The sequence below is a fragment of the Empidonax traillii genome, unplaced genomic scaffold (assembly GCF_003031625.1).
Source record: "Empidonax traillii isolate 1590-97213 ecotype Southwest subspecies unplaced genomic scaffold, ASM303162v1 scaffold205:size1172791, whole genome shotgun sequence".
NCBI classification, from domain to species: domain Eukaryota; kingdom Metazoa; phylum Chordata; class Aves; order Passeriformes; family Tyrannidae; genus Empidonax; species Empidonax traillii.
Genome location: NW_020955398.1, coordinates 524,580 through 551,645, shown reverse-complemented (window position 1 = coordinate 551,645; position 27,066 = coordinate 524,580). Strand labels below are relative to the sequence as shown.

General features: G+C 40.0%; 1 protein-coding gene across 7 annotated transcripts in view; it reads left to right on the top strand.

Moving 5' to 3' along the window:
* Positions 1-25,245, top strand: part of ARHGAP24 (Rho GTPase activating protein 24) — a 170,795-nt gene extending 145,550 nt beyond the window's left edge. For all 7 annotated transcript variants that reach the window (XM_027887228.1, XM_027887223.1, XM_027887225.1 and 4 more), the window contains 6 exons: positions 2,880-3,087; positions 14,307-14,439; positions 16,639-16,712; positions 17,493-17,614; positions 21,112-22,180; positions 24,404-25,245. In XM_027887228.1, the coding sequence (XP_027743029.1) occupies positions 2,880-3,087; positions 14,307-14,439; positions 16,639-16,712; positions 17,493-17,614; positions 21,112-22,180; positions 24,404-24,647 (1,850 nt within the window). In that variant the 3' untranslated portion in view covers positions 24,648-25,245. The remainder of the gene's footprint in view (positions 1-2,879; positions 3,088-14,306; positions 14,440-16,638; positions 16,713-17,492; positions 17,615-21,111; positions 22,181-24,403) is intronic.
* Positions 25,246-27,066: the final 1,821 nt, after the last annotated feature.

Below are 27,066 nucleotides of genomic sequence, written 5' to 3'. Positions count from 1 at the left end.
TAATACTTTATGGTTGCAGCCTGCTTTCAGTGCATTTTGTGTTGTGGTACATCAGCAATTTTTAACAATATATGAGAGTTTTTTGCTCCCACGGCTCAAAACAGCCTTATTCTGATTTTATTAAGTATCTATTAGATATGGTTTGAAACCCAGTTTTAAAACAAACTAAAAAAAAAATGGCCGCATCCAAAAATGTATTCATAGAAAGTGATATGTTTTGACTGCACTGTCATGACTAGTATGAGTTCCAAAGCAGTTTGCAAATTTAAGCAGCAATATGCACATTACTGATTAAAGAAAGCATAGTAAGAAGGAAGTATAGCCAGGCTTATGCATACTAATTGTACTGTCAATGAGCAGGAGTTGTAACTGTGCATACACTGTAATTGTATAATTGGAATATCCTACTGTATATTGTTTGAAAGGAGGCAAACCCCCTTGTGTTTAAAACCAAGAGATATCATGGGCCCTTGAAAAGAAGCTCAGTCTGTATGTTGACAGGATAAGATGGAGTAGGTTGGCCAAGTCCTACACCTCAGAAGGAATAACCCCAGGAAAGCAGCTCTGAAGAAGGAACCTGGATGCTCTGGTGGATAGTAAGCTGGACATAAGCCAGCAGTGGACCTGGCAGCAAGGAGGATTTGACAGCAGTCTGGGCAGTATCAGCTAGCAGAAGGAGGGAAGTGATTAACCTCCTCTGCTTAGCATTTTTTAGACCATATTCCAAATATTGGGTCCTTAAAGAACCAAAACAAAACCAAAAAAACCCCACCAAAACCAAGAGGTGGAAATAACACTGGAGAGAGCTGAGCAAAGGATCACTAAGGTGCTTGGGAGCTAGAACACATGCCCTTTGAGGAAAGGCAGAGCAAGTTGGGCTTGCTCAGCCAGGAGAAGGTACAAATTGAGGGGCACTGAACAGCAGCCTTCTCATACATTAAGAAGGACTTTGAAATCCCCAGGCTCCTATAATCACACAGATTCCTTAGCTGACTTTCAGTGGACTTTCCTCGTTAATTCTCCTGCTTTCAGGAGAGTCTAGCAGCTGGAAGGACTGGAGGTTGTCTGTGTTGACCAGCTGCAACCCTTAACTCAGAAACCCAAATTCAATTAATACTCTTCCCATCCCCCTAGGCAGTTTGTAGGAGGCTGGGAAGGTATGTAAGAATTGAGACAACATGCTTTAACTCCTCTGTCAGCCTGAAGAGCCCGAACTTTGTGGACACCACATCAGTCAGTATTCTTCTAAGCTTGACTCACTCTGAAACGTTAAAAATTCCTTCTGTAATTGCTACTTGTTGGACTTTGTACAACATGAAAAAAAATCAACTAACAAAGAATGACTGTGTAATGTTCATTCCCCTTACCTACTGCTGGTTTTGGCATCCACAAGCGTGGGTACCATAGAAATCACAAATATGCTGCTCAGCATCTCAAGAGACTTTCTGGATGTCTTAGCAGGACATCAGTTACTCTCTGCAGTTATTTCCTGTGCTACAGTGAAAGTAATTTCTTTTAAATACAAATCTCAGACCTTCAGTATGGGCACCTTGACACTTGCCGTAACATCCTGGAGCATATGCAAGGCAGCTGTCCCCCCTACAACTGAGGTGTTAGTTACCCTTATGTTGGTGGAAAAATGTATGCATTGAAGGTTACCCGGAGGGGTGCTATCTTAGCTTGTGGACAGTTAGCCATGCAATTGTAATTTATGGGAGAATGAATTTTTTAGGTCAAAATCAAAAGCTGACTAACTCAACTTTGCGCGTTCCTCAGAAAAAGCAAAAAAAACCACAACTTGGTTCTTGTTAAAAAATTTTAAACCAGCAGGAACTGTGTGCTCAGTAAAGGGCACAATTTGACTTACTGCCTTTTTTTTTTCCCTTTAACTTTATGGTGTTTGTCATTGGAAAATTGAGGTAGTTATTTGCTCTTTAGTTTCTGATCATGACTGCCTTAGAACTCTTCATTGTCTTCCTATATATAGAAGTTGAGTTGACTTGCTTCAGCCCTAGTACTCTTCAGCAAATGGGGGTCTCAAGAGAGACCTTGCATCACAGATGACATGCCTGAACATTATTGTGATGCTTTCATGGCCTGCTCTGCACTTTGAAAGGGAGAGGCAAAATAAACTATGATGAGTGCCTGTCATTCCAGTGGTAGCAATGATACCCTCAAATCAGGGTTGAAGTTAATTCTGTCAAAACCCCCAATGCTCTTCCTGAGATTAAGGGTGAATGCAGGTTTCCTGCAGTTCGTCTGACATATTTCACCTTTCATGTCAGGAACTTTTTTCTTACACAAAATTTATTGTTGCTATAAAGCAGACAATAATAATGAAATTGGTAAGACGTTATAGGAATGATCTTTGTTTATATAAAAAAATTAATAATTAGGTTTAGTAGGATCAAAATCCAGAGTTATCTTTATAAATCTTTTGCCTCCCGATGTGTAAAGATAATGTTTATACCCTGTTGAAACTCACACAGAAAGTACTTAATTTTTTAATAGATAAATAGACATTAACCAAAGAAGATGGAGATACACATCTACATCTATCAATCTATTTTGAATCAGAAGTTTTGTGATGGAAAATCCTATTTGTGTTCTTTCTATGTTTTCTGGGCTTATGGTCTTGCAAATAATTTATGGTGTTTTATTTTAAATAATGGTTTGGGGTGTTGTTATAAAATATGTCATCACTGTATTTCTGTAAAAGTATCAAAGGTGAAATGGAGGATTTTATTCTTAAGAAAGCGGGACGTTAATTGTCCATGCATTTAAATGACATGTAAGTTGTGTGAGTTGGAATAGAAGGCACAGGCCCCTCAAATGTTTTTATGATTCTCAGCCAAGTCACATCTTTCTTTTTGGTGCAGGTATTTTTGGCCAGAAGCTGGAAGATACTGTCCGGTACGAAAAGCGCTATGGGAACCGTCTGGCTCCTATGCTGGTGGAACAGTGTGTGGACTTTATCCGACAGTGGGGGCTGAGGGAAGAGGGCCTTTTCCGACTGCCTGGGCAGGCTAATCTTGTCAAGGAGCTACAGGATGCGTTTGACTGTGGAGAGAAGCCTTCTTTTGACAGGTAAAACCCTCCAGGTATTCCCCACTCCCTGAAGCCTGGACAGGACGCGATGTGCTGTGCTGGCTGACCTGCAGTGCTGCAAAACACATGGCAGCAACAGATAGAATTACATGTTTTTGTAGGTTTTTCTGTGTGTTTCCTATTATCGCTCTAAAATGTCTTATTTTTACCCCCTGACTTTGATGTCTGATTTCAAAGCGTTTCTGGAGAATTTCCTTTTGTGAAAAACTGGTTAGGAGAAGTACTGCTAATGGTTTGGCTTAATCAAAAATATCTGGATTACCTTGATCTTAATATCATTTGAAATGCAGTGGTGATGCTGGCATTTATTCAGTCCCACAAAGGAAGAATTTCTTTTATCACCAGTCTCAACATGGTCTGTTATCTATAAAACTGACTGGAAGGGAAGTATACTTTTATGTATTCCTTTATAATTTTGGACCTTTAGTCTTATAATTAAAGTTGCTCTGACCATAATAACAAACCTATGTGGTTTCTAGGATTTAGGTCCAATTCATATTCCACTATTTATGCAGTTTTACAAAGTTAATGAGAATTTCTGGGCCAAGGAAAACCTAGTCCTGCTCATGCAGCTGTGTATGACTTCACACTTCTGTAAGACTAGCTTTTTGGGCTCTCTTCTGTAAGCATTGACAGCACTAGTCCACATATTCAGAATGTGCAATCAGAGAAACAGAACTAGTGGCTTATGAATGCCACGTAAACCCTTTAACTCTGATGAGAATTAATATGATGGTAATGCAATTCCAGTTCAAAGGACTGTTAAATGGTGTTAATTCTCAGCATGTGCCCTAAGTGACATCTGTAGCACATGTCCACAAAGGAATCAGGATACTTCACTCCATTTGAGGGTCCAGTGTGAATTAGGAGGAAGAGGCACATTGCATTTATTATGCGGGAGCTTTGTCTGATAGCAATCCAAGTAACAGGAAGGAAAGTATAGCTTGATTTTTTAGTGCAAAAACATGCCATGATTTGAAACTGACTGCTGGAAGCCCATTCTCTATTCCCGTGAAGTGAGAAAATTTGTTAAGCATGAAGTTTTGTGTATCATAGATGCACAGAAGACAGACACCTGTAATGCTCTTTCATCTCCAACAGTTTCCTCAGTCCTGACCCTCACTTTAAAAGAAAGATCAAGAATTCATAATGCTCTGGAAAAGGAAATTGTCTTCCTATGAGGTTTATTAGTTTCTCACTCTAAGGTGACTTGGGATATTTGACGAGTTAATGGCTTTAGGGAGCCAGAGGACTGTGGGAAGTGACAGTGTTAGCTGATAAATGTTTGCGGTATGCTCACTTACTGTTCAAATACCATGCAACTTATTTAAAAATGGTAAAGAAGCATCTATTGGTCATGTTCCCCTTTCTTGGACATGAAGACATGTTACTGATCATGTCTATCTCTACCAAAGATACAAGTAGGCGAATGGCAGGAAAAAAGCTTATTCTTTTCTGTGCCTGTAAGCCAAATAATTGCGGAGGAGATGCTTAAGGAAACAAGCTACCCCCAAACTCCAGGAAGATGATGTACTGAACACCCCACTGAGAGGTACAGCTTGAAGGAAATGCACAAGTTCTGACTATTCAAAACAAATGAGACCAGGGCTCAGCCGTATTGATGTTTTTTTCAAGGTTATCTAGCAACATCTGTAGCACACCCTAATGAGCCCCATGAACAGGTATGCTAGCTGAGCTTTAGCAGATGAAAAGGAGAAGAGATTTTACATACTACTGCTGTGAAGAATGCACATAATTTCTACTGTAGCAATTAAAAACATCAGCAGGAGCTGCCTATAAATTGCTGGTCCTGCAGTTCTGCATCTGAAGCTGAGAATTTATAGAACACTGACCTTGTATGTCTGCATGTATTGTGATGGGAACTTTTCCTGTTTGCTTTTTCACATTTGGGTTTGGAGGATATGATTTAGGTGTAGCAGTGGTCCAGAAGTCAAGCAGGCATAAATGCCTGATATAACTCTGATACCTGCACTGTTTTCATTGGGCATCTGCTTTTTTCTTCCAACCTTTTGTTCCATTTGTGAACTCTTCAGGGGAAGTTAATTTCACAGTGTTTATATAGAGTTCCTATGTGATATGGTAATATTTTGGGGTAACTTCTCATTGTGCTGAACAGCAGCATGATCTCCAGGTTTGATGCAACCTGTTTGGCAAGTTGGAAAGTGGACACAATATGAAAAGTGCTGTAGAGACAAAAATACATCTACATGAGGCATCCATGCCTACTTTCTCTCATGAACCTCCAGATCCACTGTGTTTAATTTGTAATTATATGTTACTATTAGTCAGAAGTCCCATAGTGTGAAATCTACCTAGGGCCTGTTTATCAAATTTACATTGAGCCCATACTCATACATCGATAGTCATAAAGATTTTTGCAATTAGAGCAGAGCTGACATTTTTGTTCATGGGACACGGAACACAATGGAGTACAGGTCACACTTAGGTAGTGGTGCTGGGTCACTGATTCTGACTGAGAGAAAGACTAGCTGCTGTCATCAGTGTTGGAACTAATACAAAGAGCTGATGTTTGAGGAGTTTGCCATTTTTCATACTGACATTTTTTCCGTGTGTGTATGTCAAACAAAGACTTTAGAACAAGTGAAGATGCTTTGAAATGCAAGTGTAGGCTTGTGTATATAATTGTGTGATAAATTGATATTAAATAATCCTTCTCTTTATGCTTTCTTAGCTAATTCAGTAAAATATATAACATGTAGAATTAAAAGCAAAACCAAAGGTAAGATTATACAGCCATGGCCAGTACTCCTTTAAAATGTTATCTCTGTTTTAAGATGGTTGCAAACCTTGAAACTCCTTATGGGTGTTGGGAGATGGAGTTCACAGGCACAGATCTGCTCTTTCGCCCTTGGTTTTAGCTGCTGTCCATTGTTATGTGGAGACCCTGCCCTTCTCCCATTTTGCCTTCCCTTCTGCACTCCTTTGGCAAAGAAGACCACAGAACAAGTGCAAACGGGACAAATGTAGCAAATTTGAAATGAGAAGTAAAATAACTTTGCTCAAAAGAAAAGGCAGCCATGCCTTGAAATATAAAACATACCTGACAAATGGTAGCTCTCACATGAGTTAGCAACTGGATGTTCCAATACTGAAGTCAGTTATAAAAATACAGAGTGAAGCTAGGACAAGTCAGAGAGTTGCAGAAACCTTTGTGTATTAATTTGATCTGGATCTTACAGTTGGAATAAGATGTTGCTGAAGAATTGTGTATGAGAATGGAAACAGTATTTAAAATTTCTCAAACTCACAGACGGAGAAAACCCAGTATCTGATCAGAAACATCCAATACCCCAGGCCCCCTCATATGAAAACTGGAACATCATCATTTCTCACAGTCTTGGAAGGGACTGCTACAACTGAAAACTGCTGAGGCCTTTTGTGAGAAGAAGAAAAAACCTCTCAAAATTGTATGTCAACTTAAACCCAAAAATCAATAAATACCTTATTCCCTCTGAATGTATCTCCACATATGGTGAAATATGCTATAAGGAACCAACAGTGCAATTAGGCAAGCACTCATTTGAAATATTCTTGGTATTTTCAGTACAGCTCCACCTTGGTGCAAAATTGCTCCCTCCAGGGAGCTTCATTTTGCTGCTTGTCGTTGGGGTATTTGCTTCTCTCTTCTTGTGTGGTTTATGTTTTAAAGTCCCTCATCTCCTTTACAAATCATGCATTTGTAATAATACAAAGTGGATTATAACCATTTGTTCTGTAAAATCAGCATGGACAATATGGGAGTGCATAAGGAAAATAACATTGGTTTTACAGTTTCTACCTAGAAGGGGTACAAAACTGGATTTCTCTTTTTATGTTACCTCTTTCCATCTGCTGTTCATCACAATTACTACGAGATGACATGCAAGCTAAGATTGCTCAGGGAGAAGAAAATACTTGAAATGCCACCGAAACAAATATTAATAAAAAATTATTGTGATTGATTGATGTATGTGACTTGGATAACTGTCACTGATGTATATAGTTCAGTAAATTAAAAATTAATTTAAAAAATTAAAATTTTTAAAAATTAAATTAAATTTTAAATTAAAAAATTTTAAAAATCACCTGCCAGTGTTTGTGTGCATGCACAAGCAAGAAGAAAAGCACATAAATGCATATTTAGCTAAACAAAATTCCTACTACATTCTTTTATGGATATGAATGCAGTACATTACAGGTCAAAATGTTACTTACTGTTCTAGTCACCATCTCAGTCAGCTGAGAAAAGGGTACATAAGTGGCAGTATGTGATAGCTGGCGAATGCTGTTATTTACTGGAGACAAAAAATCCAGAAGGTACAACTGGTATGTTCTGTGTATTTAATCACTGGGATTGTTGAAGCAAAATAAGACAATGACAAGGATGGTAGTAATGTAATATCCTCAAGGTGAGAAGGAACACTTGAACAATTCGTATTCTCCTTCAGAAACAAAGAGTGTTTTAAGATTTTGGTGAATGCAAGAAATCAGATGTGTCTCAGTGGGGCTGCAGTCTGCATTGGCACTGTGTAGACTGCAACTAGAAATCACTAGTAATAAAAATTTTTCTTTGTTTTCCAAATACTAGCTCGTACATAAGAATTTGTTTATAAGAATAGTTTCCCACAAGGAAGGGGCTTTATTTGCTTCCTACTGGCAAAATGCAGTAATCTCTAAAATCCCACATTTTTATGTGAAATGAAGTCTTTACTAGAAAGCTGATTCCTGCAAAACACAAATGGCCTTAGGTCTGTGAAAATTCCTGTTTGTTTCTGCCTGTTCCAGGCTTTCTTTCCTAATCCTCACACTCTGCTCATCAGTTTGCCTCTGGAGCCACTTCCATGTCCTTTCCAGTTCTGGCCTTATTTTCTAACCACCTAACAGAAATAACCACTGCGTATGGCACAACTTAAAAGACCTGGTCTGGCAATTACATACACGTTAGGAGGCACATTTCAAGTGTGATGTAAGGGTCATTAAATCAGTTTAATTCGTGTCCTGTTGTGTTTTTAGTTGGTTTTGGTGTCCTCAGTGTGTTTTTAGTTATTAGCAATGAATGAACATTTTTAATTGCTTTGCATGAGTTTCAGAAATGGTTAGGTGTCAGCTGTGATTAAAAAAAAAAAAAAAAAAAAAAAGAGAAAAAAGAGAAAAAGAAAAGAAAAAAGGCAGCCTTGTATTTCATTTGCCAATGACAAATGACTTCTTAGATGGCCGTGGTCACCTTTAAGAAAGAATGACATTTTGTTACCTTTGTGGAAGGTCTGAGAGTTTGGTTTTTTAAATAGTTCTTACTTAGGGTTGCACGATTTGTGGCTTTCTCTCCCAGTAAACAAGAACAAGTAGTTTCTTTGTGGTGCTTTTCATGCTTGCAGTGCCTGAAAAAATCTTGGAGAAACTTAACAGCCTTTCTGAACAATCTATTAAGTGATAAAATAATTTAGCAGCATATTCACTGGAGCTGGGTGATCGTTTCCTAATGAGAACCCATCTGTTTCTTATCTGTTTCTTAGGCCTCTGCCCACCTTACCTAAGAGCACTTGTGTCTGTCTTTAAGGATCTGTATTTTTTCAAATAATTTTAGCATCCTTCCGTAGAGTTTGTCATTCTGTTTTTGCTGTCTTCACTGATGTTTTTAAAGCATCACTCTCTAACCTGAACGAATTGGCTGCGATTACAATTCCTGCAGGGGATGTCTAACTTGGAAATAGTCTGCCAATCTTCAGTATTCCTTGTGGACTCTGGAAGGTAGCATGCATTGTAAAAATCGTGAGCACAAGGACAAAGGAGCAGAATATGTTTGCTTTATTTCTCTTGTCTAAACCAAAAAAGAGTTGAGATCAGTTGTTAACTTAAAGTAGAGCCAGAATTTTGTGGCAGCAAGGAGAGGAGGAGACAGCTCAGGGCTTAAAGTGCAAGATGTTTTCATATATGTTTCACAAGTTGTAGGCAGAATTCCATCTGGTACTTAGATTAGGCACAGTACTGCTTGTACTCGATATGTGTTATATAGAAAAATCACATAGAGCAATGCTTTGGGGACACCCACATAGGGGAAGAAGAGTCACATAGGACATTCAACCAGTTATGTTACGCGTTTAACCTGACCTTTGAATTTCTGAACCAAAAAAAGTCTGACTCCCCAAATCAGTCAAATCGCTCCTGATTTCACTGTAACATTAGTGAACACAGACTTTGCCCTCCTAAGCTCTGGCTACTACAGTCACAGTACTCTGATTCTCTCTCTCTGTAGTTATACACATATTCCTTTGATGTTTCTTGCTCATTGTTTTGTCACTGGTTTATCATGGGCTCTAGCATCTCACTTAGGCTGTCTGCAAACTGGTAGTAAATACACCCTGGGCAGCCAGTGAGGAACTCATGCTCCCATGTCAGGAGAACATCTACACTGGTCTGAGAGCTGCTCTACAGTCCTGAATGCAGCTAAGCAGGGGCATGGTCAGCAAATTTTGTGGCAGGGGCAGGATATGCTGGTGAGGGAGACTGTGATCTGTGGCACGTCTGAAATGATGGAGCTGTAATTCCAGTAATCCAGAGGGTACTGGTACACAAACTATTTGAACTGTAATGTTCTCCTTTATTTTATCACCCGAACTCCTAAATTGAATTATAGCCTCATAGCTTGTTGTTCCCTACTGTTTGTTCTTTATGCAAACTGTTTATGTGTCATCATGAGCTAGAGCTATTTTTGGCATAGCATTAATCTTTTTGTAATGTGACCTTGCCTTGGTAATACTTCCTCTTTGAGAGTTTATGAGGGACCTGTTGGCTTTGTGCTCCAAAGTGCTGACTCCAGCTCTCTGAACATGCTGTCTGCTTGTCTGAGTGTAAGGGTTGTAAGGGTTATGCCTGGATTTTGGGTGACCTGCAGGGCTTCAGTGATACTGTTTATGGTAGAGAGAGGGAAAATCTTCAGGCACTGTAATTGGTCTGACAGCCACTTCCACGGTGTCTGTGGTATCACAAAGGAAAGTGCTGCCAAAACAGCAATGCCATGAGAGATATTGATGACGAAGTTGAGATGAATGGGGCTTTGAATATGAACAGTCTGATGACTAAGGAGAGGCTGGGATGCATTTGTCATGACTTTGCTGAACAGTGGTGGAGTGGGAGATGCTCTTTTGGAAATAACAACAATAAAGCAATATTAATATTTCAGTGAGATAAGTCATCTTTCTCAGACTTTACAGCACAGCATGCCGATATAGACTGTTTTTCAGTTTGCTGATGCTTTTTGTGTTAACATCTAATTTCCCACTTTGTGCTTTGTCATTCCCAATTCAAGCTTGTAATTACTCCTTGTGCACTTGGAGAAAGTCTGCCTCACTTAATGAAAGTTGTTCCAATTTAGATAACAGGATTCTCTGCTGGAATTGACATAATGTATTTTAATACATGTTAATGAATACTTTTAATCGTGTTAATTATGAATGTGTAGTCATAAAGCACTTTGATATTATACTATCAGATAGCAGAAGAAATACCAAGATGGGTAGAATCATCAAATTTCTGTAGTGGTCCTAGATTATAAGTAAGGCCGGTTTCGAAAGGGAACATTCTGCCTTTTCTTAAACTGCTCGGTTGTAGCTGGAAAGAGGCCATGAGTTAAAGATCCTCCACGGGCCCTGCAAAAATCCATGTCTTAAAAATTATGCAAGTTGCCTGCAAGGCAGATATATAAATACTGTTAGTTGACTTAGGCTGTGGATAGAACACTGCAGACTAAAAAGGGAAATAAATGCTTCCAATCCTCCAGCGAGCTTGCAGTTCTCCCTGGGGCTGAAATGTGCTCAATGGTATTTGTGAACTGAAACACCTAAAATACAGATGGATTAGGACTGGAATCTGCCATTTTAAAACTTTCCTCTGTATTTTAAAAAAGGTGAAAAAAGTCATACTGCAAGGTCTAAACAGGTCTCAGATTCTATGAAACACTCTATTAGTTACATTATTATTAAAATATTGACATTTTTATGCCCGTGTTCCTCAAAGAAGAAAGTTTCTAGCTTTTATCTATATGTTGGTAAATACAGTTTAAAAATCTAATTCTTAAAAAGCTCGGTGGGCATTATGTCTGTGTGTGTGTGTGCTTCCAAGATCTGAATGATTTCCGTACAGAGAGATTAAGTCCTAAGCACTAGTCCAGCACAGTTTAAGGAAGAAAAACTTAAGAAACTTTCCAAAATCTTACTTTGCGATCCCACCATCTTGTGGCAGTCTGTGGTATTGCCTTAGGAAATTAAAAAAAAATAAAAAAATTAGTTAAAAATACTGTCCATGTATCCAATCTACTGATTGTGACCTGGGTTTTTAACCCCAGTTTAGGAAACACCTTTCTGTATACTGGTAATACAGCATGTGCTTCAGGAGGTTAGTTTGAGAGCACAAGGCTTCCTACTGTTTCCTTGCTCCTGTCTCAGGTAGAACCACAATCTTTAGCGCTTAACTAACCCTTTCCAGCAATAGTTTATCAGTATTTCACATTGAAAGAAGAAAATTTACAAATTGCATTAATTTTGGGGGCTTCTGTTCCCTTCTTCAGCCTTTTTATTCTCCATCTGCTGTGCCCTCGAGGAGCAGGTATCCCCTTTACAACAAGGATTGATGTAAGATTATTCTTACTACATGAAGCATGATCCTGGCAGCTCAAAGAAGGGAAGAGGATACTGCTTAATGCCCTTACTGGGAGATCTGTGCTAACTTTTAATTGTTCTTCAATAATTTCCATCACTTAACCCTGTTTGAATCTTGTTTTTCAGAAAAGGCCTTTCCAGTTTTATGCAAATAGTCTCTGGAAAGATGTGGTTCAGTTCTTCAGCAATTTTCCTGGTTTAAATAAAAAAAATAGTGATAATAAATTCTTCAGAAAGTCAGTGCCAAGCAGTCAGAGTTAAATTCTCTGCAGATGGATGGCCTGTGCTCACTCTCACTTCAGGGCTTGTACTAAAGCTGACAGTTCACATCTGCTCTTTGTGGTGCTTTCTTTGACCAGAGAAAAGTCTTCCTCTCTGCATTTGCTTTTTTCCTTTCCAGATGCACTGACAACTTAGTAAACTGAAGATCTCTCTGTAAAATTGGTTCCTGGATAAAGCTGAATAGTGGCAACTGCCTGAGCATGCATGCCATGGTTGTGTTCTAAAAAGTGGCAGCAAGACATGCAGGCAAACCTGAGAGATTATTGGGGTCTGGGCATTAAACCCTTGGGTTATGCAGTCTGTTAAGAGTTTTGTTAGCCAGGATGTCAAGAAGAGCTTCGTTTCGCACAGTTTGCATCTGTATCAGGAATAGGTAGTATGGAAAGGTTGGAGACCAAATCTGAGCTAGCATGTGAGATCTCATAAAAGAATGTAGTTATACCCATATCATATACAGTACCGTTCCCTACACTTGTTATATACTCATCCGTGGAACAGGGTGGGGTAAACACTGTTCTGAATTGAAGCCACTCTACAATAGAGGGTTGCAATCAAGAAATTAAGAGTCTTTCTTAAACTTTCTTTAAAAATATGGAATTGCATTAGTGCTTGGCAGAGTTTCTCCAGAAAACACTTACTTGGAATTTGGGCTAGAAATTATTCATGATTGAAATAGAAATGTTTTCTGAGAGTTTATTTTGAGGAGGTTGGTGGTGGGTGACACTGAAGTTTATACAGTGCTTTATCATCTGTCTTCTTCTGTTTTGACATACCATACCACATTATTCTAAGGTTGTTCCCATCATTCTTGTTAAGATTTAACTTAGTAAAAGCCGTTACTGTTTTAACAGATCATTCCAAAATAATGATTAACATACCTCTAGCAAAGTTTAAGTGCATCAAATACCAGTGGTTCTTTTGAGGCACTGTGAGTTTAAAAAATATTCCAAGTGTAAAGTCTCTAAAGGAAAAGAAAATACCTAGTAATACACATTGTAGAAATGTCTATGCATTTTCTGTTACTGAAATGAGCATAATTTAGTGTCTGCGTTTTTGATTTTTCAGAAATCAGAGGGAAATATATCAGCTTGCAGTACAGCTCTTTATCTGAACCAGGGAAAGCATGTGGAACATTCCAGTGAGGATTTGAATAAATGCCTGAGTGGCTAAACCCAGAGATGATGTTAGATGTAGTGCAAGAGAGATTTCTTCATGCTAAGTCATAGCTTTTATCTAATTTCTACTTACTTTTCAACGATGTGCTCCTAAGTTACCAGAACGTAACTTTACACCAGAGAAACATTTAAGCAAGTATGATTGCATACTTTGAACTTGAGATTTTGGTTCTTCTCTCCATCTTCTTACTTTTCAGTATGATAAACAGCTGAGGCTCCTGCTCTCTGTATCCCAAAAAAACACTTAAGTTTCTGCAAATGTAGTTACGGGAAAGGACATCCCATATCAGGTTATATGATACAGGACTGTCAGCCCTATAACGTTACCTGCTAGCATTCAGACATTTTCTGTTTGGTGTCTTAGCTTACTCAGTACAGGATAGAGGTAAAACTCATTTACAAGGGATTTATGGTTCTGTGTGTAGAGCATATCCAGGTTTTCAGTGTAAGAGTACAGCTAAAAGGCAGAGTAGGTATTCTGTGGGAGCCCACAAGAAAAAGAGGAATGCCAGGGAAAGAGTTGTAAATTCAGATGGTTAAGTTTCAATAAACACCTGTGGTATTTATGGTTTCCTTTAAAACCTGCTTCCTTAATACTGAAACCAGACGAGATGGTGATACAAGTGAAATTGAGACATGCTGGGCATGTTTTGGGAGCTTGGGCCATCTCTGGTAGGAGAATAATCCCCACTGTGTGAATATAATGCCTGGTTTCTGGCTCAGGTGGATATGAAAAGCATTGTTTGACATATTTTGCATGTCTGATGTGAGGTGTTTGTCAGCAAGAGCCAGGATCTTCTCAATACCTGTACCTGCAAACAGGGCCTTACATATAGTTATAAAAATAAATCACCGGAGTTGACAGAAATTTTCCTGTGGGTATCCTAAGTTCTTTATAGGACCAAAAAACCCAACAGAAAGCAGATTACAGATAGGATCTGTAAATGTATATACTGCTGATGGCTAAAATCTGGGGTGGCAATGGAAAAGGGGCAGTTTTTAGCCTGTCAATCTCACAGTATTATCCTGATTACCAGTAATGTCTTCTTGTATTACAACCCAACAGCAATACAGATGTGCACACAGTTGCTTCTCTCCTTAAGCTGTACCTAAGGGAACTCCCAGAACCAGTTGTACCATATGCAAAATACGAAGATTTCCTTTCCTGTGCCAAAATGCTCAGCAAGGAGGAAGAAACGGTGAGTTGGTAACTTGAGTAAGATGAAATAAAGGTTGACCTGAAATAAAAGGTTGTTCCAGTTTTGAGGGGAGAAACTGGTCATTTAAATGTGTCCTAATTTAACAAAATTATTGAACTGAGGCAGTTTTTGTATGAAAATTGTTGCCACCTGGGCCCTTTGGAAGTCTAAAGGTGCATAGCATAACCACAGCTTTTTTTTATTGCATGTCACTGAATTCAGTTCAAGTAAACATCATTGTAGTCAACACCTTCCATTTTGCACGAAAGAGACTTCTATATTCATGGGTTAGATTCTGAACTGTAAAAGGAAGAGTCTTGATGATTGCTGTTCCACTCTTGCCATTAAATCAAGAGTAATTTTTTTTCTGAGTGCTGGGATGCCAGCTTTTACTGACTCTTGATTGAAGGCCAATAGGCTCTACTCCTTGCCTGTCATTGAATCACAGAGCTTCAGAAAGATGGAACTGGCCATCTTCCAGACTTTCTTGAGGGAACAGCATAGCAGAGATGAGCAAAATAAGGGTTCTGACTGGTAATATGTGCCCTGCAGTGGCATGCACCTACTACGTGTTATTGTGGTGGGCACTACTTATGTCTGAAGACATAGGAATTTAAGTGCTTGTTTTCTGTGTGCTTATGGGTAATTAAGTCAACCCTGATTTTTTTTTTCACAGGACATCCAAATAGGTTTATCGTGTTGATGTCAACCTACTCCCTTAATTTTCCAAGATGGTTATTTCTGTTTAATTCTTTTTTGACATTTGAAATTCTGCTAGAACTGGAACCCATCCTACCTAATCTTCTAATTAATTGAGTAGGAGCTCCTTTTTAGTAAAAGAGTGTCTCGTTCTGACTTTTCATGATGACTATGAACTGCAGAGGTAGTAGTTGTTCCCGTCTGATGAAATGGGAAGAGAAGAAAGATCTGACAAACTATGTTCTACGGCCATGATGTCTTAGACCTGTTGAAATTAGACTGGTTTCTTCACTGTCCTTTACAGCTTGCTGTAAAGGTGCATATTCTTGTCAGCTGCTTGCAAAAGGTGGGAGTGGGCTGTTCAGCTATTCTGATTTAAGCTGCTCTTTGCACAAGTTATGGCAGGGGATCCTTGGAATTGAAGCTGCAGCTGTTTGCTTACTTGTTTTGTATGTCTCTGAACACTGGTAGCTCCAATGTAAAGCCACCTGACAGCTCTACAGTTAGTCATCATGTAGTTTACACGTCACTTATATTAATTCTGTAATTTTACAATGGCTTAGTTAAGTGTATTTATGTATTTCCTCTGTAACTATGCCATGAAGCACTATAAAATTAGTTTTGAAAGCAAGGTTCAAATTACAATGGACTTCCTGTGCTGGAGTTGTCCTGACAGTTTGTGAAAAATCAGTGCTATGGGTGATGAGCCACTTCAGCCCTTTTTGGTAGCTCATCAGTCCAGCTGTAAGGCTGTCTGACTGGATTTTCAGTTGATCTTTCTCTGTGCAGAAGTTGAAAGTGCAGTCACTGTTAAGGGAGACAGCTGCATATCTTAATTCTTTTCTTAACCCACAGCTGGAAAACTTGTGCACTGTCATGCTCTGTCCCTCTTGACTTGCATCAGTTTTCATAACATATTGTAACCAAAACCCCACGGAAGGCTGGCAAAGTACCAAAACCCCATAATGAAAAAGAGCCTAAAGGCACTGGTTGGTGAGGAGCATGGCCAAGGTCTCTTTCCACAGGGTACAGAAATTATTGTATGATATTCTGCTTGTCCCATTCCCAGGGTGGACACAAACTGAAATAACTGTTTATGTGGACTTCTCGTGTGGACCAGAACTGGGTAAAATAACCAAATAGTTTCTCATAGGAAATGCCACAAACAGTTAAACCAGAACTGATCCTGGAAGCCTCAGCCTAATAGCAGGAGAAATGGAGCTGCTGGTCAAAGAAAGAATGAAACAGAAAGAAAAGACAGGATGAGACCAAGTATTTATTTACTTCTTTATTTTTTTCCAGAGCTAATCCTTGTTAGCCAAAACCAAAGTGGGTTCTACAAGCTGTTCCTGATCATAACCTGTATGAGCACTGCAGCATCAGTGATACGTTTATTGTCTTGTAATTGGACTTGCTGACTTTTTTTTTTTTTTTAATGTCTGGTAAAATACTAAGAAACTGTGCCTATTCACCCTTTATTTTTCCTTAAACCACTTAAAGGGCCTGAAAGAACTGGTGAAGCAAGTGAAGAGCCTGCCAGTTGTCAATTATAATTTGCTGAAATACATCTGTAGGTAAGTGCTCTTGCAAGATTATCACAATGGTATTTATAAACTATGAGCTGACAGACAAACCTGTCTCTGTATGTGCTCTGAAGGAAAAGCATTACTCACAGTTGGAGGACTGGCGAACTGAAGTGAATGCACTAAAATGGTAGGTTTACTGCATGACTAATCAGTAATTTGTTCTAGCAAGGTGTACACTTAGGACTTTTCTTTCATAAGCAGGCTACACTCCACAAGGAGTGCAAAGAGGTAAAAGTGAATGTATCCTGTCCTTTTTATAGGACCCTAACTGTAGTTACAAGCCTTGGCTGTGCTCTCCTGAAGTGCACGGCCTTGAAAACTGTGTATGTCTTGTAGTATAGAGAGTAGTTTTGTGAATACATCTAAGATCTTAAAAAATGTGTCACACACAGTTGCAATTTGTGAACTAACAGAAAGTTTCCAGCATAAAAAAATTAAAATTTAAAAGAATCTAAGAATTTTATCAATTCAGAGTTTGCATTTTTATTTTATGAGCTAAATTGTTGATTAGTTATGCTGGACAAAGTTGCTGTCTTCTACAGAGTTTCCTTATAGTCAGTCCAGAATGAGTTTGAAATTTTACTATCAATGTATCATTTTGAAGAAATTCTGAAGAAGTTGAAGACAATAGCCTTAAGATTTCAAAATGTTCCATGTGGACTCAGAATGGAATACTTGAACTATGTTAAAAGAACAATCACGTGCTTTGACTTCTTTTTTTTCATTTTGTTTTTACATGCTTCCTAAAAACCTCTTTCTTCCCCACAGATTCCTTGATGAAGTCCAGTCTTATTCAGGTGTAAACAAAATGAGTGTGCAAAATCTGGCTACCGTTTTTGGCCCCAACATCCTTCGCCCCAAAGTAGAAGATCCTCTGACTATCATGGAGGGTAAGCTTTATAGTACATAACTTGCAATAAAAAGAAGAAGTACCTTTGGGTTTATTAATAGCACATACCAGTCCATGTAGTATACGCAGTAAGTTCCATACATCTGTCATATAGACACAGAAACTTTCACCCTGAATGAACTTCTGGGTTAAATCTTGCAGGTTATAAAAGGTACTGAAACGTGCAGCATTGCAAACAGACATTGCATGAGATTGTTCTGCCCTGGCAACTTTATTATACAGGTACTTTTTCTCTGAACACTTCCTGCAAACATGGCATGTTCTTAGTAAGCACGTGTGGTTGGGGTGCAGTTAATATTTTACCTGTGGTAAAATATTAAAAAAACTGAGAGGAAAAAGTTACTACAAGTTTACACTGCAGTGACCCGCATAGAACCCCCCACAAGGCAGTTGTATATTACATGCCTTCTTGCACAACAGGGATCAAATTGTTGTCTGCATTCTGGTACTTACAGCAGTGTTCAGCTATAGCATTTTTCTGTGATTAAGGTAAAAACATGGACATGAAAGTCTCCTCCTATAACCTCCTTCAAGGCTTCATCTTAGTGGCTTTCATTCTCCATGAAGTACGATGCCCTTTCTCTCTCCAAACACTTTTTTTTTTTTTAATGTAGGATTTACTTAACTTTCTCAGAAATTAGGGAGGTACACAGACTTTGCACTGAAAATTTAACCTAACCTCAAAAGAATGCAGTTTTCATAGTTTATTTCAGAATGTATAGATAGAATTACTCCTTTTCTGTATGAGGCTTTTTTCTTCCTGACATACTCCAGTTCCTTGTCCACTTGTTTCTCTAAAGTCTTATGTTTCCTTCTTCTTCCTTTTAATTTTTATCCCAGTGACTATGTTGTGAACAGAAACACAGCATTTCCAAATCATGTATGAAATCTGTGCATACCCAGAATTACCTGTCTGAACAGTAGCTCAGACGAATCAGAACACCTAAAGTGTTTTTAATCGTCATCTTCACTTTAATGTCTGGCTTCTCATTATCACAGGGAAAGGTTTGATCATCCATTTGCTTCAAAAGCATTTGCAAGAGCAGGTGTCTGATTTATGTGCATGACTGTGCATGAGTATCATCACACCTGTGCAGTTTCAAGTACCCTTAAATCTGCATTTGTGGGTTTCCCCCTGGTTTCTGTACATATTTGCCTCAAATGCCCTGTGACTATCTGATACAGGGGTGCAGAGATGAGCTTCAGTGTGTCATTGAAGTCCTAGTTTACACATCTTATCCTCTCCCCACGATGTTTTGAGAGGCAAACACAATTCTTTTCCTGATTTGTTTCCTTCCTCTTCAGCTGTGTTGTCATGCCTCTCTCAGGAGTTACCTTTTTGTATGTGTGTGTGTGCACATGCTGCCCATCACTTCAACCTGTGTCTTTGTTTCTACCTGTAGAACTGCCAGACCAACTGAAGTAGAAGCTTCTCTTACCCTGACATTTCTGTAGAGCTTAGCAGCCTGGTAGATAACTGCTGTGAATGTTTTTCTTGGTCAGGTAGCAAACTGTCCCTTCTTTCCATGCTTTTGCATTAAAATAGTGCAAAAAGTGGCTCAGGTTGTTAATAGATTGGAATTGGAGAGAGATGTCACAGAGCTGATTTATACCACTGAAGTAAGTAAGAATGGTGTCTCAGAGGTTGACATTTGCTGATGGGACACCATGCATCTTCAGCTCACCTGGGCCGGAACTGGCTGTTACCTAAAGTTGGTGAGTTGGTTTGGGTTTTTTGAAAGTTTGTGCAAGAAGGTTTTCCTTTTTGTGGGTTTTTGATGATGTTGTTTAGTTGGTTTGTTTGATTTTAAACTAGGTAGAAAGGGAAAATAATGTGTTTTTCCTGTTTTTGAAAGCAACTCTCCAGCCTGGTTATCAACAGCCCTAGCATTAAAATGATGGTGACTGCTGTAGGAAATGGGATGGATACAACACTCTCTGTAGGAAAATACATATATTTTTTCGCTAATGAGAAACAGGTTTGAATAAAGAGATTTGTTACCTCTCTTTAAGTGTAAGACAATGCTGATTGTCTTATTGCTGATTGCAATAAGACAATTGCAGTTGTTGTACATGTAGTTAAATGTATAGGGACTTTTAGCAAAGACTGTATGTTGTTTGGTGCTCATTGCTACCTTTCTTCATTGCTCTTCTTGGAATATACAGAGTTCTTTTCTTCCAAGTCATTCAAAGGCAGACATGCAGCTATGGGTAACCATACCTGTATAATGGGGATGAGGAGCTGGTTTTGTTTGATTCAGGAGAGATTTTTTTTTTTCAGAATGCCAATGATGGTGCAATTTTTTCCTGTGAAATGCAGTGGTAAAAGTTGCCTGAGTACAGTGCAATGTTTGTAGTAAAGTTCTGCACATAACAGCTAATGTTCTCAGAAAGAATACAGTGCCATGGGAGTAACTAAGTGAATTTTCCTGCTGTCTAGTTCTTTTGAATGATTTTGCCATAGCAAACAAGCAAATGAGAACACTTAAAAAAGATGTTGAGTACCTACGTTGAATTGGCTCTTGATACTTGTGTTTTTAAAAGGTGGGGTATAAACATCCAGAATATTACAAAGGACTTGATGTGAAACGTTATTGCACAGTGGGAAGTTACTGATTAGAAGAGCACAGCAAGCCTCTGAAACCTTTTTGGAGTTTAAAAATGAGGTGGTTATTATAATTACCTTGACCTTGTTCCTGAAATATTCTTAATAATCCTTAATGAGGGTCTGCTTAACAAAATAGAGTTGCACATCTTTGTCATGCCAAGTCCAGTTCTAAATGCTGGTGTGTAAATTACAGTGCAGTCAAGTGGTGTGCACACCAAGGGATTGTTCTTTAAGAAGAAAGGTAGCCATTTATTACCATACGTAGCAAGCTGCAGTCCTGCATTACTTCCATACTGTGCTATAATGTGGCATAGTTTCCTGGCTGCATATTAGTCTCACTGTGGAGTGGTTCAAGGTATTCACATTAAGTTATTCTGTCTCATTTTGCTTCAGAAGACTAAAATGTCTGTGTTCCAGAAAGCAAATCCCTTGGCTGCCCATTTTCTGCTAAACTTATCAATACAGGTGCTGTGCCTGAGTAAGATTTAGGCTTTAAAATGGTCATCACGTTGAGTAGAAACACATCACTTAGAATGATGTTATCCTTATCATCTCCTTCTGTGATCTTCCTGGGATGCAGTTAATGTCACGGTAATAGCTTCTTTGCAAATGTTTCTGTTGTTTAGGGGGTCTGTGAAGCCTGCTGGCTTGGTTTGGTGGAAGGAGGAGGTGATGCTGATGTGGCCCTGTAGCCAAGAGGCACTTTAGTCTTGTTAAACATTCAGGGTGTTACACAAATGGATGCATTGTGTAAATGTTTGTATAAGCTGAATGTTTACTAAGTATTTGTAGAATCTGATGGATAAAGTATATTTAGACCTTAAATAAAACAGGACATTAATGACCACATGCTTGGTGTCTCCTTTCAGGTACAGTAGTAGTCCAGCAGCTCATGTCAGTGATGATTAGCAAACATGAAGAGCTCTTTCCCAAGGATGCAGACCCTCAGGTGGGACCTGAGGTATGCAACAACAACAATGAAATTCCAAAGAAAACTAATGCAGGGCAGCTACAGAACAAAGAGAACAACAATACCAAGGAGACGGCAGTGAGGCGCTGCTCTTGGGACAAGCCCGAGTCTCCCCAGAGGGGAAGCTTGGACAGTGAGTCTCCAACTGCCCTGCCAGGCAGCAAGACAAGTAGCCCCAGGAACAGCATCCAGAAACTAGATGTCACCAGAAGCCCACCACTCATGGTGAAAAAGAATCCTGCTTTTAATAAAGGTAGCGGTATAGTCACCAACGGGTCCTTCAGCAGCTCCGTGGAGGGCCCTGAGAAGAGCCAGACCTTACCAAACTGTTCCCTGCAAACCAGGAGAACGTCATGCCTGAAAGGACCGGTGACTAAGATGGGAACACACAGCGTGCAGAACGGAGGTGTGCGGATGGGTGTTTCCAGCACAGATGGGCACAGCAACACCCTCAGCAGCCGGGCCCCAGGCTGGGTACCCAATGGCTACGTCACTCTGAGGGACAACAAGCAGAAGGAATCTGTGAGTGAGTCAGGACAGCACAACAGGCTTTCCACCTATGACAATGTCCACCAGCAGTTCTCTATGGTGAACTCTGATGACAAGCAGAGTGTGGATAGTGCCACCTGGTCAACGTCCTCTTGTGAGATATCCCTCCCTGAGAACTCCAACTCCTGTCGTTCATCCACCACCACCTGCCCTGAGCAGGACTTTTATGCGGGTAACTTTGAAGACTCTGTGCTGGATGGACCACCACACGAAGACCTCTCTAACCCAGGTGACTATGAGAACAAAAGTAACAGAAGGAGTGTGGGGGGCCATAGCAGCCGAGCCACCAGCAGCAGCGATAACAGTGAAACGTTTGTGGCCAACAGTTCTAACAATCACAGTGCTTTGCACAGCCTGGTGTCCAGCTTGAAGCAAGAGATGGCCAAGCAAAAACTAGAATATGAGACAAGGATAAAAAGGTAAGATGTTTTGGCTCTACCTTCTGCAGAGATAAATCCAAGTTTCCTCTCTCATGACTTGCACTAGCTGCAGTCACTGCTGTGTCGCTAGGTGCTTACCAGTAAGCTTCTCATCTTTCAGTGTTGACATGCTCTGGCATTGCTTCTGTGACACAGTAATCCCAAGGGGTTTGTTTCAGAGCAATTGTATGCCCCAGTTGTGACATGCCCTCCTGTTGGAGTCAGAAATACAGCCAGAACCTTGTGAGTTTCTGTAAAATATAATTAACTAAATCAGTAGGCTCTCTAAACTTTTTCATTAGTTGATACTTGTTCTCTAGAGACTGAGAAAGGCAACTGATATCACCTTTCAGTGAAAACAATGTTGTGGCTTACACCATCCAGAATTTTAGGGAACTGGGGAGACTGCTGGACTCCTTTCCAGTTCTCATTCCTGAGAGAGTGAGAGAGTGTGCAGCATCTGGGAGTTACCTCTGCTTACAGTCCTGTGTCCTTTGGTGCTTTGCCTGAGCCTTCCCTTCACAGCCTGGACCTATTAAAGGAGGCACCTTCTTCAGCAGGTCAGCCTGTGTCTTTGTCTACAGGTAGTGCAGACTGCTCATACACAAGGTTGCTGGGGTGGATGGCCGTAATGGTCAGTGAACAACCTCAGAGTCTGCTTAGCATTAATTAGTGCACACATTAACTAGTCACAGCAGCACAGAGCTGAATGTGCTGTGTTTGTAATAAGGATTCTTCAGGAAAGCTGTTTGGGACTTTCTGTTCTCACCTCTACACAGCAGCTCTTTGCCTTGGTACCTCTGGCACTGCAAGTCATAGTTGGATCACAACATGTGACAGCTACTGGCAACAGCAGCTGCCAGTCAAAGTGCTGCACACAGAAGGTTGCAATCTTCTGCCCACATCACTATTTTCAGCATAGTATGCAGTGTAGGAGAGCATTTCGTAAAATGTTTAATATGCATGATGACTGTGTATTTAATACCATTAAGATTATAGAATCATGGAATGGTTTGGGTTGGAAGGGACCTTAAAGCTCTTCTAGTTCCAACCCCCCTGCCATAGGCAGGGATACCTTCCTAGAGAGGGCACCTTACTAGACCACATTGCTCAGAGCTCCATTCAACCTGGCCTTGAACACTGCCAGGGATGAGGCATCCACAGTTTCCCTGGGCAACCTGTTCCAGCACCTCACCACTCTCATAATAAAGAATTTCTTCCTAATATTTAACATAAATTTTCCCTCTTTCAGTTTGTAGCCATTTGAAGCCATTCCCCCTTTTCCTGCCACTACAGTTCCTGATGTGGAGTCCCTCTCTGGCTTCCCTGTAGGCTTCTTCAGATACTGGCAGGGTGCTATGGGATCTCCACACAACCTTCTCTTCTCCAGGCTGAACAACCCCTGCTTTCTCAGCCTGGTCTCTAGTCCTCTTAGCAATTTTGTGGCCTCCTCTGGACTTGCTTCAACAGTTCAGCGTCCTTCTTATGTTGGGGGAACCAGAACTGTACACAGTATTCCAGGTGAGGTCTCACCAGAGCAGGGTGGGAGGGCATCGCCTCCCTCAACATCCTGGCCGCAATCCTTTTGGTGCAGCCCAGGACACGTTTGGTTTTCTGGGCTGTGAGCACCTACTGCCAGGTCATCTTTACTTTCTCATGAACCATCACTCACGAGTCTTTCTCTGCGTGGCTGCTCTCAATCACTTCTCTGCCCAAGCCATAGGTGTGTCTGGGATTGCCACAGCCCAGCTGTAGGACCCTGCACTTCACTTTGTTGAACTTCACGAGGTCCATATTTACGAATATATGCAGATCCATATTTGCAAATAGATACAGGAGGTAAATCAGCTGCGAAAGGGAGACTGGCAGTGATACAAAGGCGTTCAGGGAGTTACTCTGGCCTAGCAGGTGACACTAGTGATCTACAGCAGGAGCTGGGTGTCAACACTTCAGAAGTAAAAGGAGTAGTTAACCTATTCCTGGAGAATTAGATGGAGCTGTTTGCCTCTGTGCCTCTTACCTCTCTGGCTGTTCCAAGACATTTTCTAAATGAGCTACCAAAGCAATTGCCCTGTGAGAACAGTTCATTGATGGAAGCCATGGTTTGTAGTCTAAGCTTTGTAAATGAAAAGACGTGTATGAATTTGTTGGTGGTGTGCATATCTGCTTGTTTGAGTGAGGAGTGCTGCTCAGGAGCTGTCTGTTTTTATTTCATTTATGCAGCTTGGAGGAGAGAAATCTCACCCTGGAGACGGAAATGATGGCCCTGCATGAAGAACTGGATCAGGAGCGGAAGAAGTTCACAATGGTAGAAATCAAAATGCGTAATGCAGAGCGGGCAAAGGAGGATGCAGAGAAGAGGAATGATATGCTGCAGAAGGAAATGGAGCAGTTTTTCTCTACTTTTGGAGAACTGACAGTGGAGTCTCGCAGACCGGAAAGAGGCAACACCATCTGGATCCAGTGAGCTTTGAAAGAGTAGATTGTGGGACTTCAGTAAGGGCTTGGGGCTATTGTACTGTATCAGGTGGCTGGTCACCTGTCTGAGGCTAGTACTCAACAAAATGTTATAAACTCTTGAAGGAAGAAATCGTACAGACATTAACCACTCATATCTACAGCGTGTACTTATCAAGTTATACTCTTTGAATGCTTCATGAGACTACTGTCAAGTGTTACAACTGGATATGTGTATATAAATTTAAAAAAAACACACCTTAGAGAGCAAGAGATGTATCTGAAGAAATATTTTAATGCTAGTCTTGTATTTAAACTGGTAAATTGAAATGTTGTTGCAATCAAGCTTTATATAAAGGCTTTTCTCCCTTGCACTTAACATAATAAGCTATTTTTGGCATTGTGTTACCATCAGCTTATTTTGTATATCAAATGTTTTTTCTGTTTTTGTTTTGTTACCCCTTTTGCTGGGGAGTGAAGATAAACAGATATGTTAAGGTTTATGTGTCAGTGGTTAACCCTGATTTGCGTCGTTTCTAAAAAGACAGCAGGGTGAGAAAACAGAAGTATTCAATGGGGCAAAATAAAGCAGTACTAAGTTAATAGAATTGGTGGCCAGGGTAGAACCAAATGAGGATATCAAGTCAGCAAAATTGGGGGCTGCAGCAAAGGGGTAACAGCTGCTTGTTTGGGAGCAAATGTGGGTGACATAGTAAGAAACTGGGAGAGGGGAAAGGGAAACTTAAGGAGAAGTTAATCACATGACCAGAGCATTTTGGTGCACCCTAAAGAAGCCCTGTGGCTGATCGCTGCAGCTCAGAGAAGAAATATAAACCAATTGTTCTGACCATATTTGCATCTGACTTACCTTTGTACTGTGAGTGGAAGTGAGTCCTTTCTGTAATGCTGGTGAAAGGACACACAGAGGGGATGAACCAGCGATCCTGGTAGCTTTGTCAGTGTGGTGGGTACTGAAAAAAATATCAAACCCACTATGTCCAGAGCAGAAATTACTGGAGCAATTGGTGATAAAAAGTAACTAAGGAAGAAAGCACACCAGCATATTCACCACTTGTATTGACAGTGTATATTAGCAAGTTATCACACTGTTTGAATGCTTCAAGACATTACTGTCAAGTGTTAGAATCGTGGAAGTCCCCAGGCTCTCGGTATCACCAGGGGAACACCTAGAGGGAACAGCCTGGAGCCTAACGGCATGTGGAATGCCAGTGAAAAAGAAACAGCAAAGCTGTGCTGTAAATTAATCATTTGTTTGGCATCTTCACATACAGTAAGTATAACTGGTATTTTCTACACCATGTTAAGGATGTTTTGTTTTAACTTTCTGTTTAGGACTGCAAGCAGTATATTAGAGAGCATTGTTGAGGCACCTTGACTTCCCTCTAGTGTCTCTTAAATATATTGCAATTATTTTTTAATTCCAGTTGAGAACGAATGATGAAGGTAACCTCAAAGAACATTCTTGGCTGTAGCATGTATATTCGACAGTTGTTAATTGGATGTGGGAATTATACTGGGAAGCAACCAGGAGTTTACATTTCAGAGAAATATTGAGCATTACACATGGTGCTTGTAGATGCATTGTTTGTGTCTGGTGAGATTCAGAGTCCCCAGCCAGGGCGCCTGTTGTCCTAATTACTGCGAAAATGTCTGGTGCACATCCAGTCTCTCTGTGAATCAGAAAAAGTCAGACAGGGAGAGATGAAGGTATTAGGGAGGCGCATGTTTATATCAGTTACAGCAATCACAAGATGTACTCACAACGGTGAGAGAAGGAGACAGATTACTGTGTTAATTCTGATTTTTTAATTGGATGAGCGACCTTGATACCTGATGCAAAAGGCTTCAAAGCCAACTCACAATTCAAGCAGTATCTCACATCTGTTGACATGATATCAGAGTCTCTGAGATAAGTCTTTTCTTAACTGGATTATATATTTTTTATATATATACAGTAGTCAGTGCTTTTTTAGAAGCTCATGTTAGGCAGGATTTGTTTGTTTGAAGCTTGGCTTCATCTAGATTTGTAGCTTCTCTTCATGTTTCAAAAGTTATTTCAGTCAGTTCCTCAAAGAATGTTTAGATTCCAGTTTATGGCTAAGTACTGATACCCAAATTTTTTGCTTTGCAATCCAGAGCAGGCACAGCGAATTCAAAAAATGTTACCAACAATAAAAGTCCGTTCCCATCCCTGCTCCTCCTGTGAGACTTCATCAGCATTTAGGCTGTGATGATGTTTATTTATGTCCTTAATGGCCATCTCTGTGTTCCTCTTAATGTCCTAGTTCTTTAAAACCACAAAGGCCTTGATGTTTCTCACATTCAGAATATAACATGCGTAACTTCTCAGTTGCATGATACCACGGTCCACAACTCATGCTGCTTTGTTCCCTTTAGCATGTCCAGCC